This window comes from Pseudopipra pipra, chromosome W (assembly GCF_036250125.1).
Source record: "Pseudopipra pipra isolate bDixPip1 chromosome W, bDixPip1.hap1, whole genome shotgun sequence".
Taxonomy (NCBI): domain Eukaryota; kingdom Metazoa; phylum Chordata; class Aves; order Passeriformes; family Pipridae; genus Pseudopipra; species Pseudopipra pipra.
Window position 1 is genome coordinate 1,426,650 of NC_087580.1, and position 17,815 is coordinate 1,444,464.

Sequence of the window (17,815 nt, forward strand, 5' to 3'; positions counted from 1 at the left end):
TCTATATTTCTATATATATTTCTATATTTCTAATAATATTTCTATATTATTGTAACTATCATCTACTTAGCTAAATCATTCACTCAGGTCTGAGAAGGCGTGTCGAAAACAAGGATGCCTTGGCTAATAAACGCAGTGCTAGTCTTCCGTTCTGCTTGAGCCAGGGCCATAATCCAACGCCATCATTGCCAGAGTGCCCTGAATGCTTGTCTGACGTGAATCTCTGGGGCGTGGAAACCCTCCTCTTCTTCTCTGAAGGGCGGTAGTCTGTGTGCTGCCCAAACTGGCTGTGGCAATCACAGCCCCGCCATGTTGATCTTCTCTGCTCTCTCTGCCTCTGTCGGGTTTGCTCCCGAGCAGCCCGGAGCATGAGAGCCTGCTTGGAGCTGGCTTTGGAGGGCCCTGGAACTGCAGTATTCACTAAGACTTGGTCACAACGTGCAGGACTTGTTCTCTCCCTCTTTCTCTTCCGCAGTGAGCGGTCACAGTCTGTGTACTGCACAAACCGGCTGCCAAGGTTGTAAGTTCCCCGCACAGATCTGCTTGGCTCCCTCTGCCTCAGCAAGGTTTGCTCCTGAGCAGCCCTGGGAGCGGGAGCCCACCGGCAGATCCTCTTGGAAGGCCTTGCAGCTGTGCTATCCCTAGGACCACGGTCACGACTTGGAGGACCAGTTCTTCTCTCTGAAGCGTCATCATAGTCTGTGGTGTCCCCAGACCAGCTGCGGAGATCCCTGCCCCACAGAGGGAATCTGCTCCGGGACCGCTCCCTGCCAGTGTCCTTCATGCCCTGCCAAGAGAGCTGTGGAGAGTTCCTGCCCTTTTCTCCTGAAAGGATCAGAGCAGTGGGGAACCCCTACAAGTTCTGGGACAGGACAGTTTGGGGCCTCCAAAAGACTCTTTTGGAGGGCTACTAAGACCAAAAGGCCAGAGGCGCACAAAAGGGATGGATCCAGGTGGGATGCTTTGAGAGGGAGCAGCTTTGTGGCTGTGAAGAAAGGTGCGGTGTGTGAGGGACAAAAGAGAAATGCTGAGATCCCAGAAAGAAATCCACTCTTCCTCTGATGCCCTGACCCATGACCCCAAAGTTACCTTAGTCCTACCAGTCAGAGCCTGTGGTCCAACAGAGCCCGCCTGCTTGCTGCTGGCCACACACTGACTGAGGAAGGAAGGGGCATGTGATGGTGCCAGTGAGGAAGAAGGCCTTTCTCCAATTCTCAGATCAGAGCATCTGGAGAAAAACAAAAGAGTGATCTCAGTTTAGAGCTGTTGTTGCAACCTCCTCTGGGGTTCAGTCATTTTCTCAGAGAGGCTTCTATGACAGAGAGAAGACTTAACCAAGGACACTAATGGGAAACTCAGCTAGAGTCTTCCCACCAAGTTTGCCTCTGTCCCAACAAAAACCTCATCTCTATACCTCCCACAGCCTCCATTTCATAAATTCACAGACTTGTTTGGGTTGCAAGGGACCTTTAACTTTATCTTGTTCCACCCCGCTGTGGTGGGCAGGAACACCCTCCACTATTCCAAGGTTTCTCCAAGCCCTGTCCAACCTGGCCTTGAACACTTCCAGGGATGGGGCCCCCACAGATGCTGTGGCAACCTGTGCCAGTGTCTCAGCACCCTTACAGCAAAGAATTCCTTCCCAATATCTAATGTAAACCTGCCCTCTGTTAGCTGAAAACTGATAGCCTTCATCCTGTCACTACATTCCCTGACAAATGGTGCCTCCCCATCTTTCCTGGAGGTCCTCTTTAAGTCCTCTTATCTACAAGAGTCAACATCAGAGACCAGGCAAGTAGCAGATTCCATCCGGGCCGCAGCCTGAAGCCCAGTAAAGGACAGACACGGAGTAGTTCAGATTTGACAGCACTGAATGATGCAGGTAGTAATTTCATTTGATGAGAAAAACACTCCGGAAGGTGAGAAGCACAACTGCAAATGAGGCAAAGGAAATGTATTCTGAACATATTTGAATCCTGGTTATTACCTGGCATAGAACAGCAGGTAGGCTTGCTGCCTGAGAACTGTGTCAATGGAACACAGCTGCACAGATTCATCGTCCATCCGGTACCACAATCCATTGCTGGCCTGTAAAAAAAAGGCAAGGATCTCTCCATGGTTTCTCTCCAAAAACACAGGTAGGAAACTGCCAAACCGAGAGCATGTCAAAACAAATGCAGTCCAGCCACTAAGGAGGCCTTCTGCCCCAAAACTTTGGCTGTCAGTAACACTGACCGAAAGTTTATCTTCCCCAGCACACATTTTTCCCCATTGGGAAGGAAGTTGCTCTTTTACCTTTGTGTAGCAGAAATAGTGTCCTCCATGACAGCTGACACCACTGTGCACCAGGACAGCATATAAGGAGTAGAGGAGTGCTTCTCCATCTGCCTGAGACATGTATGGGCGAAGATCCAAGTACTCTGGATACTCTACAACCTATGGAGAGACCAAGAGGGCTCAGAAATGACCCTGGTCTGTGACATGAAATAGCCTACCAAGGGCAGGGGCCAGTCCAGGGGTATCAGTACATCTCTGGGGCTCATGAGCACTTGGTTTTCCATAAAGCAACATAACATCGTTTGGGTGGCAGGAAACCCTTCTCAGTCAAAGCAGCCCTATCAGAGCACAGTGCTTGCCTGTCTTCCCACAGGAACTTTCCACTCCCCAGAAGGGACCCCAAAAAACCCAACACAAGCAGCTTGTGACAAGCATACTGCTTTAGGAAATCTGCTTCTTGAAGAGAAAGCTGCACACCAATAGTGTACACACCTTGCTGATCTTGCCACCAGTGAAGCAGTCAAACCTCTTCAGACACACAGTGAGAACCTTGGGTGCACAGTGGACAGTGAACCTCTTAGTGGCGGCAACATTCTTCTCACACCTTGAAACCAAGCACAGAGCACAGCGCTGAAATGCACCCTATCTTCCACCAAGGCAGTCAGACAACCTTTCTTGTCTCCTGCATCCTTATGCTATTTTAAGGCAATTCGGTGCCATATTTAAAACAAACAAACAAACAAACAAACAAACAAACAAACAAAGAAAAACCCCAACCCCCCTCCCCCAAAAAACCAGACAAACAAAACTGTGTCTCATCAGTGTGCAGTAAACTTCCACGAGAAGATGACTTCTGCTCAATGACTTGTAGCCCCCTCACACAGAGTCTCCTGTTAATATGTTGTTAGTAATCATCTTACTTGCTACATTTAAAGCAGTTTTCCCCATCCAGGTGCTCAGGTGTTACAAAGTCCTCCAGAGCTGCAGTGAGGGATGAGGCTGCCTGGAGAATTGAGAAATCGGTGCACTGAGCTACAGCAAATGCCCTGGCCCAAACATTTTCCAGGAGCTGACAAGAAAACCCCTGTAGCTGATGCTGAGGAGACCCGCCATGAATCTGCAAGCTGTATCCAGAAGGAGCCAGAAAGAGAGTGTGGTGCTGAACATTTCCCCTGTCCCAGAGGTTCTCAGGGGCAATCAAGAGCTCCCTCTCTGTATCACCTGCCACTGAGCTACTGATGTTATGTAGGGTCATCAGTAGTGAAAACAATCCAACCCATCAGCCTGGAAGCCAGACAGGTGTTGAAGGAGGGCAAAGGAAAGAAGGATGAGGCTATGTCAAGGGTGCAGAGCGCAGAATGGGTGCTTGTCCAGCTTCAAGCCAGCACCTACAGAGAGACCAGTGCCATGGCCTCTGCAGGAGGACAACATCCGTTCCCCTTCCCATCCACGACCAAGACCTCTTGTGTTCACAGTATATGCTTTCAGGACAAATGTGTTGACTCTGAAAAGCCTTGCCATGTCTTGAAGCACAACTGCAAAACCTCTTACTTTGATATCCAAGGGGACATCCAGGAAGGCCTCATAGGAATCAGAAATGGCTTTGCAGCTGAAGCAGATGACTGGAAGGAAAAATCAAAATGCCGAGCAATGGTGAGCTGAACAATGGTACTGCTTTGTGCTCATTGTACCTGTCCTGCTAGTCCCAGGGCCAGCTGTTGGGCACAGGCAGACAGAAGGGCACAGGCAGTGCCAAGGAGAGCAGCTGTTGTAGAAACATACCTCTGGATCTCAGAAAGCCTCCAAATATTTGATGGACAATGGTAGTAGGTTGAGATGATATGTCCAAGCTGGAAACAAGTCGTAAGACAGAGCATTACTTCCTCCAAGCCCCGGCTGTAGGTTTTCCTTGATGAGGCCACATCAAGGAGTCCAAAGGGCTCAGAACTTTGTAAAGGTAACTTGCTTGTGCTTACTCGTTGCTTGCACTCAGACAAGCTCTCTGCATGGCATTGACAGTACAGCATAAGAAGTCATGGGCATCTTCCTCCCTGCCAAGCTGAAAATGTTCTCCTATGACTAAGAAACAGGAAGTTAGTAGTTGTCTCCTACAGGAAGGGAAGAAAACCTGTCAAAGAACCTGAAATCACATACATCTGAAAGCCCTGAGAACAGCCCAAGGCAGGATGGCACTGACTGAACGCAGGACCTTGTTAACATGCGCTTCCATGGTGCACATCATGCAGAAGCCTTGTTGGCGACCTGAGGAGGGAGGGAGAGAAGGTCCTCTGGTTAGCAAAATAGCCCTAGTGGTGGAATACTCCTCTTCTTCCACTCCCACTCCAGTGCAATATGCCACTCCTCCCAGTGTTTCAACAAGCACGGGACGTTTTAGTGCATAGAAAATGTTCTTCAGAGGAATGCTAAACTGAGGTTTTAACTTGCAGGAATAGAGACCCAGAGCTAGAAAGATGTGCCTTCATGAAGAATAAGACAGCTGGATAGGACAGGTGGTTCCTGAGTGTACAAAGAACACAAGTTCTGGGGCTGACAAAGGGCTGCTTTTCTCCTAAATCGAATTTCAGGTTCTGGGAATCCTTGGGATTTGATGAACAGATTCACAGGGAGATGTCCCTAAGAGTACTCACAGGCCTGGCTGTGCTCCCGGGAGAGCAGATAGTTGGCCAGCGGCGGGGTGTATGTCAGGCATTGCAGGACAGCATTAAGGAAGCATGTGTTGCCCACATTGAGGAGTCCTGCTCCAGCACTCTGTCTTTGCTGCCAGACCATGCAAATCTTCTCGGGGGGAAAGAGGATCCTTTGTGGCGGAGTCATTCCCTCGGCAATGACTGCAGGGAAATTCCATTTGAAAAGAGATGAAATGAGGCACAAAGGCATATTTAAACAGTGAGGTCTCTACAGGAGCACTCAGGACCATCTGCTTCAACTGCCAACCCAACAACATCAGGGGAAGCTTAAACAGTGCCATTTAAATTTACTGTTTTGGAAAAATCCATTCCCCTCTTTACGTTGCTGAGAGTCCAACAAACCCACAATCTGATTTCTGGGCCGCAGGCTACCTTCCTTTCTCAGTAGAGTTCTAGACTGGGTTATCAGTGAAGCCATCCCTTTTCCTGATTGTAACTTGTTGAAAACAAGGAAATACTGAGCACGGAAGGCAACCCAAAGGATGGCAGACCTCTCTACGAGCAATGGCAGCTTTCCAAGTCTTGTACCTAGTGTCAGAGGAGCGACAAAAGGTGTTTTCCTGGGTCTAATTGTAAACACGGGGGTCAGTTTGACTGCTCTCAGGAAACATCCCAGAGATCACTCTAGGTTGTGAGCACATCATTCTGGGATTTGACCACCAGCCATGTCAGTTGCCTGTGGCAGTTCACAAAGTCCAAACCTGCTGGTGAAGCTATTACTCACAGGAGTCGTTCCCCGCTGTGGCCATTGCCTCTCTCAGGAAGAGAGTGCAATGCTTTAGATGACCAAGGATGTCTTTCTCTCCAGAAAGAGAACAGCACCAATCCCGTCACCTAGTTGCAAAGAAATTACTGTAGCTCACCGAAAGTATCAAAACTCTAAATAAACGCAGAACGGCATCCCCCACCAAGTCTTTCAGTGGTGCTCGTAACTGCTGCTGAGCTGCAGCTCACGCCCTTATGATCAGGCGCGGGGCACCAACTCACAGCGGGTTCAAAGGCCCTTTTGAAATGCTCCCATGGACGTTACCTTCTCTGAAGAGGCCCTGCTGCTCTCCTGACACTGCTTCAGCAACAGAGCCCTCTGGCTTTCCCACCTCCTGGGAGTGACCGTCTTTCAGCCACTACTTTAACTGCTGCCTTTGCTGCTCTCCTTTTTCTGCCTCCCTCCCTCCCACAGCAATCAAGGTGGGCTGAGCCCATCCCCTCAGACTACAGTCACCTCCCTGCTTGCCTATCCTAGGCTATGGAAAAAAAACCAAGAATCAGCAAACTGGAATTCTAGCCTAGGTCATACCTGGCCAGCCTCTAAAAGTTGTAACAGCTCAGCCTACAGCTAGGAAGGTATAAATCAGCCTATACTTTTATCCCATATACCCTGCTCTATGATCTGGGCCAAAAGTCAAAGCATTACCTTTGAAAGAGGAGGAAAGTTGAGGAGAAATGGTCAGTAAACAATAAACCATCCAAAAAAGGCAGGCACACAAGTAGCAAAGGAAGGAGCTGAGTTATCCCGAAGGCCAACTCTGTCCAACTGATTTTCGTTGGCGCGCTCCTCAGGATACCGGATGGGTGCCACATCTCTGCCCCTTTGTGACATGGGGTCACATGGAACCCCATGGAACCCCATGGAACCACATGGTTCTTGGGCACAGGAACCCACATGGCACGTCCGCCAGGTGGAAGCCACTGGACCTCCCCCCGTGCTGGTGGCAAAGGGCTCGTCATCCTCTGACAGAGCTCCCACACCTTCCCTGAGCCACACGGCCTGAGGAGTAAAAGCCTGCTCAGGGCTGTAACTGAGCCAGGTCACAGCTTTTCTGGCCCCCAAGACGCTGAGGGTTTCACTGCCACTTCTATCAGTGAGACTCTTAGCAAAGCACCTGGACTCTTATGGGTTCATTTCCAATTAATCTCATCTGCCCCCAGGGTACAACCATGGGCTGAGCCTGAACTGGGACTGCCAAAGGAACCCTTCAGAGGCTGCGCTGGGAGGACCTTGGCTGGCTGCTGGCCCCCGCCCAGCTGCTGTCTTGTCCTCAAGCTCTGAAAACGTTCCTGGATGGCTTTTTAGCAGCTTCCCATTTACTCCTGCCGCTAGGGTTGGTTAGGTTTTGATCAGCCGCAGCTTTAGCCAGACTCCCACTCTGGATGGTGAGGGCACGCGCGTGTTAGGCGGAGCTATCCCCTGCACGTCCGGCGCCGAAATAAACAAATACCGGCTTAATAGCACCTGTGGCTGTTGAGTTTTACTACTGTTGCCTTTTCCTGGCATCAATGGATAGAGACAGTTCTGTCCCTGCTGCACTTGGCCTATGTTGTTTTGGGCTTGTTGGAAATCATAAAACTTTTCTAATTTTTTTAGTGTTCCTAATTAACTTTTTGATTAGTTGTTTTTAACACACATCAGAGGCGGTGCGTTCAGCCTTAAATCAACTTTAGCCAGCATGGAGTAAAAATTGTCATAAGCTCCGTTGGGAGAACACAGCCTGGGAAAAGTACTAAAACTGTAAGTTTTGTTGAAGTTAACCCTGTTATGCTTCAGTGGAGAAAGCCTGTCAGAGAAAGATGTCTTGTTGAAGGAGGAGATCTGGAACACAAGATTTATGGACTACAAGGACCTTCTGCAGAAACCAGCAGCTAAAGAAGAAGACTAACAAAGGCTCAGCATTTTTGTCAGAAAATCCCTAGGGGAGGGAAAATGTACAAAAAAGATTAAAGATATGAAGTTATTACAGTAGAAAGTGAGAAATTAATAACCAATCCCACATAGAATACTAATTAATGAAAGGGAGTGAGTGATGTAATTTGGAAGCAATGAACATTAATTTCTTTGTTTGCCAAATCTGTATAAATAGGTGAAAAGCGATGTCTTGCTGTCAGTAGGGAGGCAGGATTTTTGTCAGCCACATGCACCCGCAGGGCTGCAAATAAAAGTAATCCCTTTCTAACACTAAAAAGCCAATTTGTTAGAGGGTCCTATTTATCCCGACAGTTTCAGAGGTGTTTAGCAACAGGCAGTCCTCTGGACACCTGGTGTAACCTCTGCTCAGCAGGCAGATAGTGTTTCTCATGCGCCAAGGATGCAGCTGGTTGTTATTTAACAACACTTGACCTGGCTGGTTTGGCCCCTGCCTGGAATGGGGCATCAAGTTTTACTCAGTTCTTCTCAGGACAGGTGGTTTCACTCCTGCCCAGCTCAACACAGTTCATATGGCTCCTGCTCCACTCCGAGGTGTTTCTTCTTTTAGACTTGGGGCATCCAGCTCGGGCATGACTTTGCTTGGATGGCTTTTTTCATCACGTCTTGCAGCAGCTGGTTTTATCCCTGTCATCCTTGGGGAGGCTCCTTGTATCCCTTACCCAGACAAAGGATCTGCATTTACTCCTGCATTACACCTCTCAGGTGACCTTTTTATGCCCCTGCCCTAACCTGATGTCCAGGTCCTGTATTACCGTCCTCCCAGCAGCACTTCAGGAGCTCTCTGATGAAGACAATCAACAATGGCACTCGTGAACAGTGCCTCTGCTCCTGCCTCCTGCTCATATGGGGGCATTTTAGGACATAAACAGCTCTGCTCTGTTCTCTGCAGCGAACTGCCCACCAAGCACACCTTGCACTGCCGTCCTGTCATGCAAGAAAAACAGCTTTTCGTCTTGCATGCAGCAAGCTCCAACAGAAACTCTGTGATATCCAGAACAAGTGGTGGATTGATCTAGCTGAAAAAATTCAATTATACGCAGATACGGGTGATCACAAAGGATTCTGTGAGGCTCTGAAAACAGCATATGGGCCTGCACACCAGGTCCAAAGCCTGGTACTCAGTGCTGATGGTCAAACACTTCTAACAGATAAAACCTCCATTCTGAATCAATGATCTGAACACTTTCAGACTTTTTTCAGTACCAACTGTGTAGTCCAAGACTCAGCAATTCAGTCCATCACACAGTAAGCGGTGAAATACAAATCGGATACTGCCCCCACTTTAGGAGAAACCCTCAAGGCCATACAGCAGGCGAAAATCGGCAAGGCAGCTGGGGTTGATGGAATTCCCAACTGAAGTCTGGAAACATGGGGGCCTTGCACTCCATGCCAAATGTCATGAATTTGTGGTATGCCATTGGGAACTAGGCGAACTAGATTGCTCAAATTACCGGGGTATTATTCTGCTCTCCATTGCTGGCAAAATCCTGGTAAGAATACTCTTGAACAGACTAATACCCACTATAGCAGAAGGAATTCTACCTGAAAGTCGGTGTGGCTTCAGAGTCAACAGGAGTACCACAGACATGGTGTTTGTTCTCAGACAACTGCAAGAGAAGTGTAGGGAACAGAACAAAGGTCTCTATGGAACCTTTGTTGACCTCACCAAGGCTTTCGATACTGTGAGCAGGAAAGGTCTGTGGCAGATTTTGGAACGTTTAGGTTGTCCCCCCAAGTTCCTTAAAATGATCATCTCACTCCATGAGGATCAGCACGGCCAAGTCAGATATGGCAATGCACTTTCTGAGCCCTTTCTAATAAAGAATGGTGTGAAACAAGGCTGCATTCTCTCTCCAACCCTATTCACAGTCTTTTTCAGCAGGATGCTCCAAAGGGCCACAGCAGACCTCGATGATCAGGACGGGATCTACATCCGATACCGTACTGATGGAAGCCCTTTCAACCTAAGGCGACTGAAGGCCCACACCAAGACCTTAAACCATCTTGTCCAGGAGCTGCTTTATGCTGATGACGCCGCCCTCGTCGCTCACACAGAAGCAGCTCTGCAGCGTTTAACATCCTGCTTTGTTGAGGCTGCTGAGCTCTTTGGGCTGGAAGTCAGCTTAAAGAAAACAGAAGTTCTCCATCAACCTGCACCTCAGGAAGTCTTCCATCATCCCCACATCACCATTGGCCAATCAGAGCTCAAATCAGTCCAGCAGTTTAATTACCTAGGGAGCCTCATCTCCTCGGATGGTGAGATTGACGGAGAGATGGACAACAGGTTAGCAAAGGCATTTAGTGCTTTTGGAAAACTCCATAAAAGAGTCTGGCGAAATAAACACTTGAAGAAAAGCACAAAGATCAGTGTTTACAGAGCCATTGTGCTGTCTACTCTCTTATATGGGTCTGAATCATGGGTCATCTACAGCCACCACCTGGGACTCCTGGAACGCTTCCATCAACGCTGCCTCCGTACAATCCTAAACATCCACTGGTCAGATGATGTGACCAATCCATCTGTTCTAGAACAGGCAGCAGTCACAAGTATTGAGGCCATGTTGCTGAGAACACAGCTGTGCTGGGCAGGGCACGTCTCCAGGATGAAGGACCAACCACCCCCTCCCTAAGATCGTGCTTTTTGGTGAACTTGCCACCGGCTGCCGCAAGAGAGGAGCCCCGAAGAGGAGATACAAGGACTGCCTGAAACAACATCTGAGCCTTGGCCACATTGATCTTCATCACTGGTCTACTCTGGCCTCCAGTCGGGAGGTCTGGAGACACCCCATCTCTAACGCTGCTGCTTCCTTTGAGAACGCAGCAGGATCACCATCGAGGAGAAAAGACAACGCAGAAAGAACCGTGTCCTGTCGATCCCATCCAAGGAGTCTTTCTGCTCTGCCTTTTGCAGTCGGACGTGTCTATCTTGTACTGGTCTCTTTAGCCACCAGTGTGCTTGTAGCAAATGTGGGCAGCGCCCTTCCCAAATCTTTGTTCATGCAGCCCAGCCATGATTTTGGATATTAATTTGGGAGTCTGGACTCATTGGTTTATTTGGTTCTGGAACTGGTATTTGGTTTATTTGGTTTTGGAAACAGGTATTTGGTTTCTTTTGTATTATGGGTACTTCAAGTTGCAAAGAAAGAATCTTGAAGAAATCCTTTCTGGTATTTTGGATATTAACTTGTGATTTCTGGACTTATAAATTGATTTTGTTTGGAAACTGGTATTTGGTTTATTTTGTATTCTTGAACCATTGGAAACAAATTGGGACCCCTTTGGAGGGACAAAGCTGTTGATGCTCCAGGGGTTCCAGGACCCTGAGGATTCCAGTACCCACTGAAAGTGTTATTCAGGGAGATCCTCTCGGTCCCCGGATGCGGGGAGTTCCAAGCAAGATCCCTGGGATTTTATTAAGGCATTAAAAGGTTTATAAAAGGTATATAAAGGTATATAAAAGGTATATGAAGATATATAAAAGGTGTACCTACCCAACATAGAAATGGAGCTCTATAATATAATATGATTGACTTATAAAAAGTTGTGATAGAACTGTAAAAGAAGAGGTGTGATGCCTCAGAGCTTTTTGGAATTTTTAACTTTGGTAGATTTTAGAAGTAGTGGTGTAGTGATTGTAGATTTTAATGTAGCTGCATTCTATCCCTTACCCAATTCCCAAAGAGGTGTGTCGGGGGCAGAACGGGGCAGAAGTGGGGGGTGGAGAGATCTGGGGTTGGATGGACCTTGTTCTAAAATCCCAGAGCCACTGCCTGGGGGGTGCCCGTCGTGTGTGTTCCCCTGGCCTGAGGCTCCACTGAAGGACCTGCTCTCTTTATCTCATCTCATCCACTCCCCTGGCCTGGAGTCTTTTCCTCCACGCTCTCTTGAGGCAATGGGGACTGGACCTACCAGGTGCTGGGGATGCTGGAAATCCCCCCCGGTGCCGGGTGGAGCACGTCAGCCTGGAGCACCCCCTCAGCCGGGACTGGGGTACGGCCCGGCCCCCCCAGCACCGGGGGCACACTGGGAGGGGGGTGAGGGGCTCTGGGGGCCTTGGGGGGAACTGGGAGGGAGTTTGAGGGGTAAGGGAAAGGGTCTGGGAGGGAATGGAGAGGCTGAGAAGGAGGTTGGTGGGTGCTGGGAGGGCTGAGAAGGGCTTTGGTGAGTCCTGGGGGCAACTGGGAGGGAGTTTTGTGAGAGCCTTTTGGGGATGGGAGTGGCTTTGTGGGGAAATGGAAAGGCTGAGAAGGGAATTGGGGGGATCCTTGGAGGGGTGAGGGTCCCAGCCTGGACCCTCCAATCCATCCCCGTGCTAATTTTTTGGGGGTCGTGTGTCCCCCTGTACCTGCCTTTGTTCTGACACCAGCCGACTGCTCCCGGTGTTCCCAGTAAAGCTTCCCAATTCTCTGCACTCCCTGGATGCCCATTTTTGGCTTCACCTGAGCTCCCCCCTCCCCCGCAGCCCACGGACCCCCCCGAACCCCCCAGCCCCGGGGCTGCCGCGGGGGCCCCCAACGGCCCTCAGCCAATCCCAAAGCGCCCACGCCGCCCGCGCCCAATCCCAGCGCGCCGCGCTGATGACTCATCAGTCGCCGGGAAGACGCCTCGAAAAAAGGGCCCCAACTGCGCCCTCAGCCAAGCCCAGCGCGCCCCAAACCCCCCAAAACGGCGCCGCCCGGCTGGTTTTGGGCTGTCAGCAGCTGTCCGGCGCTGGGCATGGAGCGTGTGCGGGGAGCTGGGGCCGTGCTGGCGGTGCTGGTGGTGCTGGGAGCCCCCCCGGCTGCGGGCGAGGAGCTGTCGGGTGAGCGAGGGGGGGCGGGCAGGGGGGTCGGGTGTGAAAGGGGGGGAAATAGGGGAGAAAAGAGGGGGTGAGAGCCCCAAAAGTGAGTGCGGGACGGGGGTTGGAAGGCTCGCACTGAATGGGAGGGGTGGGAGCCCCAAAGTGAGGGCGGGGGGGTGTGGGGATTTTGGGGCCGGTGGGAAAGTGGTGGGAGAGGGGGGCAAGGGGGTGTGGGAGAGCAGGCAGAGGGGTGCCCTGGGGGTCTCTGGGTGTCCCTTGAGCCCTGGAGCGGTTCCCTGTGACTCGGGGAGGTCGGATCCGCATTGTGGGGCTCCCCAGTCCCCCTGTCCATCCCCGGGGGCTGATTGGGGGGTTCCCCCCCAGCCAAGCGCCGGTGCTGGGGTGTCCGTGGGGCAGAGGGGGGTTCGAAAGGGGGGTCCGGGGTGGCCCCCTGAGCTCCCACCCTGCTGTGGGGGGCTGGGAGATCATGGGGGGGGACGGGGCACCCCCTGACCCGTGTCCTGCACACACAGGGGTGTTCCAGTGTTTCATAAGGGAGGAGTGTCACTTCATTAACGGCACCGAGCGGGTGAGGTTCGTGGCGAGGGGCATCTACAACTGGGAGCAATTCATGCACTTTGACAGCGATGTGGGGGTGTTTGTGGGGGACACCCCGATTGGGGAGAAGGTTGCCAGGAAATGGAACAGCGACCAGGAACGGCTGGAGTACGCACGGTCTTTGGTTGACATGTTCTGCCGGCACAACTACAAGATCATCACCCCGTTCATCGTGGAGAGAAGAGGTGAGCGTGGGGCAGAGCGGGTCCCCTCGGGCTCTGCCCCGGGAATGACTCCGGAGCCCCTCAAACCCCCCTGGGAATCACGCCAGACCCCTCAACTCTCCCTGTTCCCCTCCCTGTGGCCTTTTCTGACCTCCCAGTTTCTCCCAGTTCATCCCAGTCTCTCCCAGTTCTTCCAATGCCCCCTACTCTCTCCTAGTCCATTCCAGTTTTTCTCACTCCATCCCAGTCCACCCCAGTCTCTCCCAGTGCCCCCCACGCGTCTCTACCCCGCTGGGGCCACCGAGCTCCCGCCCCTCAGCCAATCCCAGCGCGTCTCTCTGATGACGCTCCAGTTGCCAGGCAGACCCGAAACAAACACTTCCCTCACCAGGACTCCAGTCCCGTTCGCTTCCTTCCCATTGCAGCCCAGTCATTCCCAGTTCTTCCCAGTCACTTCTAGACCCTCTCACTCCACTCCAAGTCCCTCTCGAGCCATTACCAGTCGTTCTCACTTGTCTTCCACATCTTCCAAATCTCTCTGCAGTGCCCCCCCAGCCCATCACTTTCTATCCCAGTTTACTCCCAGTCCCTCCCAGTGCCATTCCAGTCCCTCCCAATGCCCTCCAAGCCCTCTGCCCTCCCTCCCAGTGCCCCCCATCACATCCCAGTGTCTCCCCCTTCCCTCCCAGTGCCCCCCAGCGTGTCCATCTTGCTGGTGCCGTCGAGCTCCCAGCTCGGCCCCGGCCGCCTGCTCTGCTCCGGGATGGATTTCTACCCTGCGCCGGTGCAGGTGAGGTGGTTCCAGGATGGGCAGGAGCTGCCGGAGCACGTGGTGGCCACCGACGTGGTCCCCAACGGGGACTGGACCTACCAGGTGCTGGTGATGCTGGAAATCCCCCCCGGCGTGGGGTCACCTACAGCTGCCAGGTGGAGCACGTCAGCCTGGAGCACCCCCTCAGCCGGCACTGGGGTACGGCCCGGCCCCCCCAGCACCGGGGGGGCAATTGGGGGCGACTGGGAGGGAGTTTGGGGGGTGCTGGGAGGAGGTTTTGGGGGTGCTGACCCCCCCGGCTCCCCCCAGAGATGCCACCGGACACCGTCCGCAGCAAGATCCTGGTGGGGGTTGGGGGCTTCGTCTTGGGCTTGGTCTTCCTGGCGCTGGGGCTCGGCTTCTACCTGCGGGAGAAGGTAAAGGGGGGCCCCCAAATGGGGGTCGTGTCCCCTCATTGCTCTCCCACAGCGTCTGTGCCCCCCCCTGCCCCCCCAGCCCTTTTCTCTCACCCCCTTTTCTCTCCCCACAGAGCTCCTGAGCCGCCAGCGGCCGCAGCCCCTCCCCGTGGCCTCGGGCCCAGCCGGGACCCCGCAAACCCTGCGCTGATTTTGGGGGGTTGCATGTGCCCCCCTTCCCTGCATTTCTTCCCGCACTAACCAGCTGTTCCCAGTAAAGCTTCTCAGTGCTCTGCAGTCCTGCTCACTGGAGAGAAGGGGCTGGGGGTGACTTGGGGAGAAACCGCGGGGGGAGCAGAGTTTGAGGGGGGCAGAACCGGCCCCAGGATGGATCGGGAATGGGGAACCCCCTGAGGCCTCCACTTGTCACCCCTTCTTGGGGGGATTTTGTGGGGGCATCTGCACCCCAACGGGGCACCGAGCAGACCCCAAGAGGTGCCAGGACCCACGTAAACCCCGTAAAAGAGGTGCTGGGAATCCCAAATTCAGTGGGAGGGGAGTGGTACCCCCCAAAAGTGGATGGGGGCAAGACGGGACTGAGTAGTGGGGAATGATGGGAAAGGGGTGGGAGAGGTCAGAAAGGTGGGGAAAAGGAGGATGTGGGACATCAGCCCCTCTTTCCTCCTCTTTTCCCCCTTTCCCCCCGCTCACCCCACAGCTCCTCGCCCGCAGCCGGGGGGGCTCCCAGCACCACCAGGACCCCCAGCACGGCCCCAGCTCCCCGCACACAGTGAAGCTTCCCAGTTCTCTGCACTTCTGGTTACTGGGGAGAATCGGGGGGCTTCAAAAATCCTGGCAACAGGAGGGTTTGGACGCTCCCTGACCCCAAAATATCACAAAAGAGGGATGTGGACACTCCTAGACTCCAGAAATCCTGGGAACTGGAGGGTTTGAATATTCTCAGACCTTAAAAATCCTGGGAACAGGGGGGTTTAGACACTCTCAGAACTACAAAATCCTGGAGAAAGGTGGTTTAGGCACATGCCGTGTATCAGGGAGGGAAAAGGTCCGAGAGATACTGGAACGTGAAAAACTAGACACCGTTGCTACTTAAGAAAGTAACTATTTATTATGAAAGGTGGCTAACAGTGAAAACATAGGCACTCAAGAGAAAGGGATTAGGGAGGAGAAAAGTGAACAAAAAGACCCTAAAAGGAAGGCACAGCACCCTACTCACCCAGGTGTCACCTATAAGAGAGTCTTACCCACTCTAACCACTTCTAAAGCCTCTCTGCAGCAGCTGCGTGTTCCGGAGGGCTGGCAGGCTCCCACTCCAGCAGGCGTCCCCGCTAAAAGCAACTTGGTCCTTCGTGTAGAGCCAGCCCCCAGCAGGGAAAGCGTGTCTGCTTTTATACAGTTCATTGAGCACACCTGCCCGGGGAGGGGTGGCCAGCACCGCCCCGTCAGGGGTTCCCAATCCCACCCCCTTGGTTATGTCAGTGCCCCCCTTCTGTGCATGGGTGAGAACTTTGGAAATCCCCCCATGCAGGCGCAGTGAGTCCTGGGGGTCTTTCCCAATTGAGTCTGGGGGCGAGCCTTCCTCACCTCATCATCACTTTCTCCTCCAAATGCCCTTGACGAGCCAGTAACCAATCACAGGAGACCAATTAAAACAGTTTATACAGAAGTTCTCCCTCCAAGGCCAAATTTAGTGTTTTATCAGTGAACTTGGCAGGAAGAACAAGAAACTACTGCAGGTGGCTAAGGCCAAACACAGACCAAAAATATCATCACAACTCCATCCCAGTACAAGGGCTCTGAGCCAGAGAAGGGATGAGAGCCGGGTACAGGCTTGGGAATTGCTGGGAGGGGAAAGGGATGTCTAAGAACAAGTCCCTCAGGACAGGGAAGCAGAGAGGCTGAGTTTTGACCCCAGCACTAGGGTGTGCAGGGCAGAGCAGAGAATATGCCCACATAAGATTCTTGTGCGTCCGTCTTTGCAGTTCTGACAGGCACTTCTTGTCACAGCCTGTCCTCTCCATCCCAGATTAGGACCTGGCAACCAGAGAACCAACACCCCACACCATAGTGCAGACCAACCCATGTGCTTTGGGCCCTTTTGTTGTCCTATCCATTCTGGCCTATCCTCTCCATTCTGGAATGGCCTCTGGAAACCAAAGAACCAAGCCCCCACCATGTGACAGTTCAACCCCATCCGTGTGCCAAGGGCTCCTTTGTGGTGTCACAGTCTGTCCTCTCCATTCCGGAATGGGCCCTGGCAATCAAAGTACCAACGCCCTACAACCCCAAAGTGAAGCCCCACCTTTGTGCCATGGGCCCTCTTGGGATGTCACAGCCTATCCCCTCCATTCCAGAATGGCTGCTGGAAACCAAAACACCAATGTCTCACAGCCCCTAGTGCCGCCCAACCCCTGTACCATGGGCTCCTTTGTGATGTCACAGCCTGTCCTCTCCATTCTGGAATAGCCCCTGGAAACCAAAGAACCAACACCTCACACCCCCACAGTGCAGCCCCACCTGTCTGCCACGGGACTCTTTGGGATGTCACGGCCTTTCCCTCAGGAAAGAAAGCCTGGAACCTTCGGGTTTCAGATGCAGTTGGGGGGCCACCCTGGGCACTCCATGGGCAGCAAGAGCTTTCTTTGCTGGCCCTTTTTGTCTGGTAGGAATCTTCAGCTGTGTTCAGTTTGGGCAGTCAGACTGGCAATTTCAGCACAGGGCTCCTGCAAGTGAACGACAGCCCTTCCCTCCAGGAAAGAAACCCCTTACCCTCGGTCTCTTCTCCTGTTCCTTAATATACAACCTGCAGGGGAGCTTTCTGGGATCTCTTCTCTTGGGAATTGGGAAGATAGACCCACTCTCATGTTTAACCCCTCAGGCAAAACCACCCTTTGAACACCTTTCCCAACTTACTCCAACCTTTCCCAAAGCCCAGATTTTACAGGCGTCCTGTAATTCTGGCCCAATCTCATCCAAGCCCACAAACCATGACAGAAACCTCTCAGCCTCACGCTGCGTCCTTCCCATTGCTGTGCCTTATGTGCAGGCAAAAGGCCTTAAAATCAAGGACCCAAAATTCATGGCCTGTTCTTTTTCCCAGAAAAGAAGGCGTGGTGAACTCTCCAGACCAGGGAATTGGAAGATCTCCCCAAAACTCCTTTGGTACACGCTGCAGGGCCAACGATTCCTCTGCTCTGCCCTGTCGGCGCTGCTTTGTCTCATCTGGGTCCCCAGAAACTGTCAGTGAAAGCTGGGGAATAAAATCTCTGAGCAGTTGGTTGGGTTCCAGAGGTGACCCTACTTCATTCAGCACTGAAGGGACACAGCAATTGCTCTCTAACACCTGTACATCAGTTCTCAAAACTTTTAACTATTT

General features: G+C 52.3%; 1 protein-coding gene and 1 long non-coding RNA gene across 2 annotated transcripts; one reads left to right on the plus strand and one right to left on the minus strand.

Moving 5' to 3' along the window:
* Positions 1-1,115: 1,115 nt before the first annotated feature.
* On the minus strand, positions 1,116-2,347 carry LOC135405801 (uncharacterized). Its single transcript, XR_010426006.1, has 3 exons — positions 2,296-2,347; positions 1,988-2,088; positions 1,116-1,228 (listed from the first exon to the last, which is right to left on the minus strand). It is a non-coding gene; the product is annotated as an uncharacterized LOC135405801 (long non-coding RNA).
* Positions 2,348-11,834: 9,487 nt separating this feature from the next.
* LOC135405795 (class II histocompatibility antigen, B-L beta chain-like) lies at positions 11,835-14,639 on the plus strand. Its single transcript, XM_064640395.1, is given in 6 exon segments — positions 11,835-12,490; positions 13,003-13,272; positions 13,941-14,141; positions 14,144-14,221; positions 14,333-14,439; positions 14,553-14,639. Coding segments are annotated over 6 exon segments (750 nt in total). The 5' UTR covers positions 11,835-12,405; the 3' UTR covers positions 14,562-14,639.
* Positions 14,640-17,815: the final 3,176 nt, after the last annotated feature.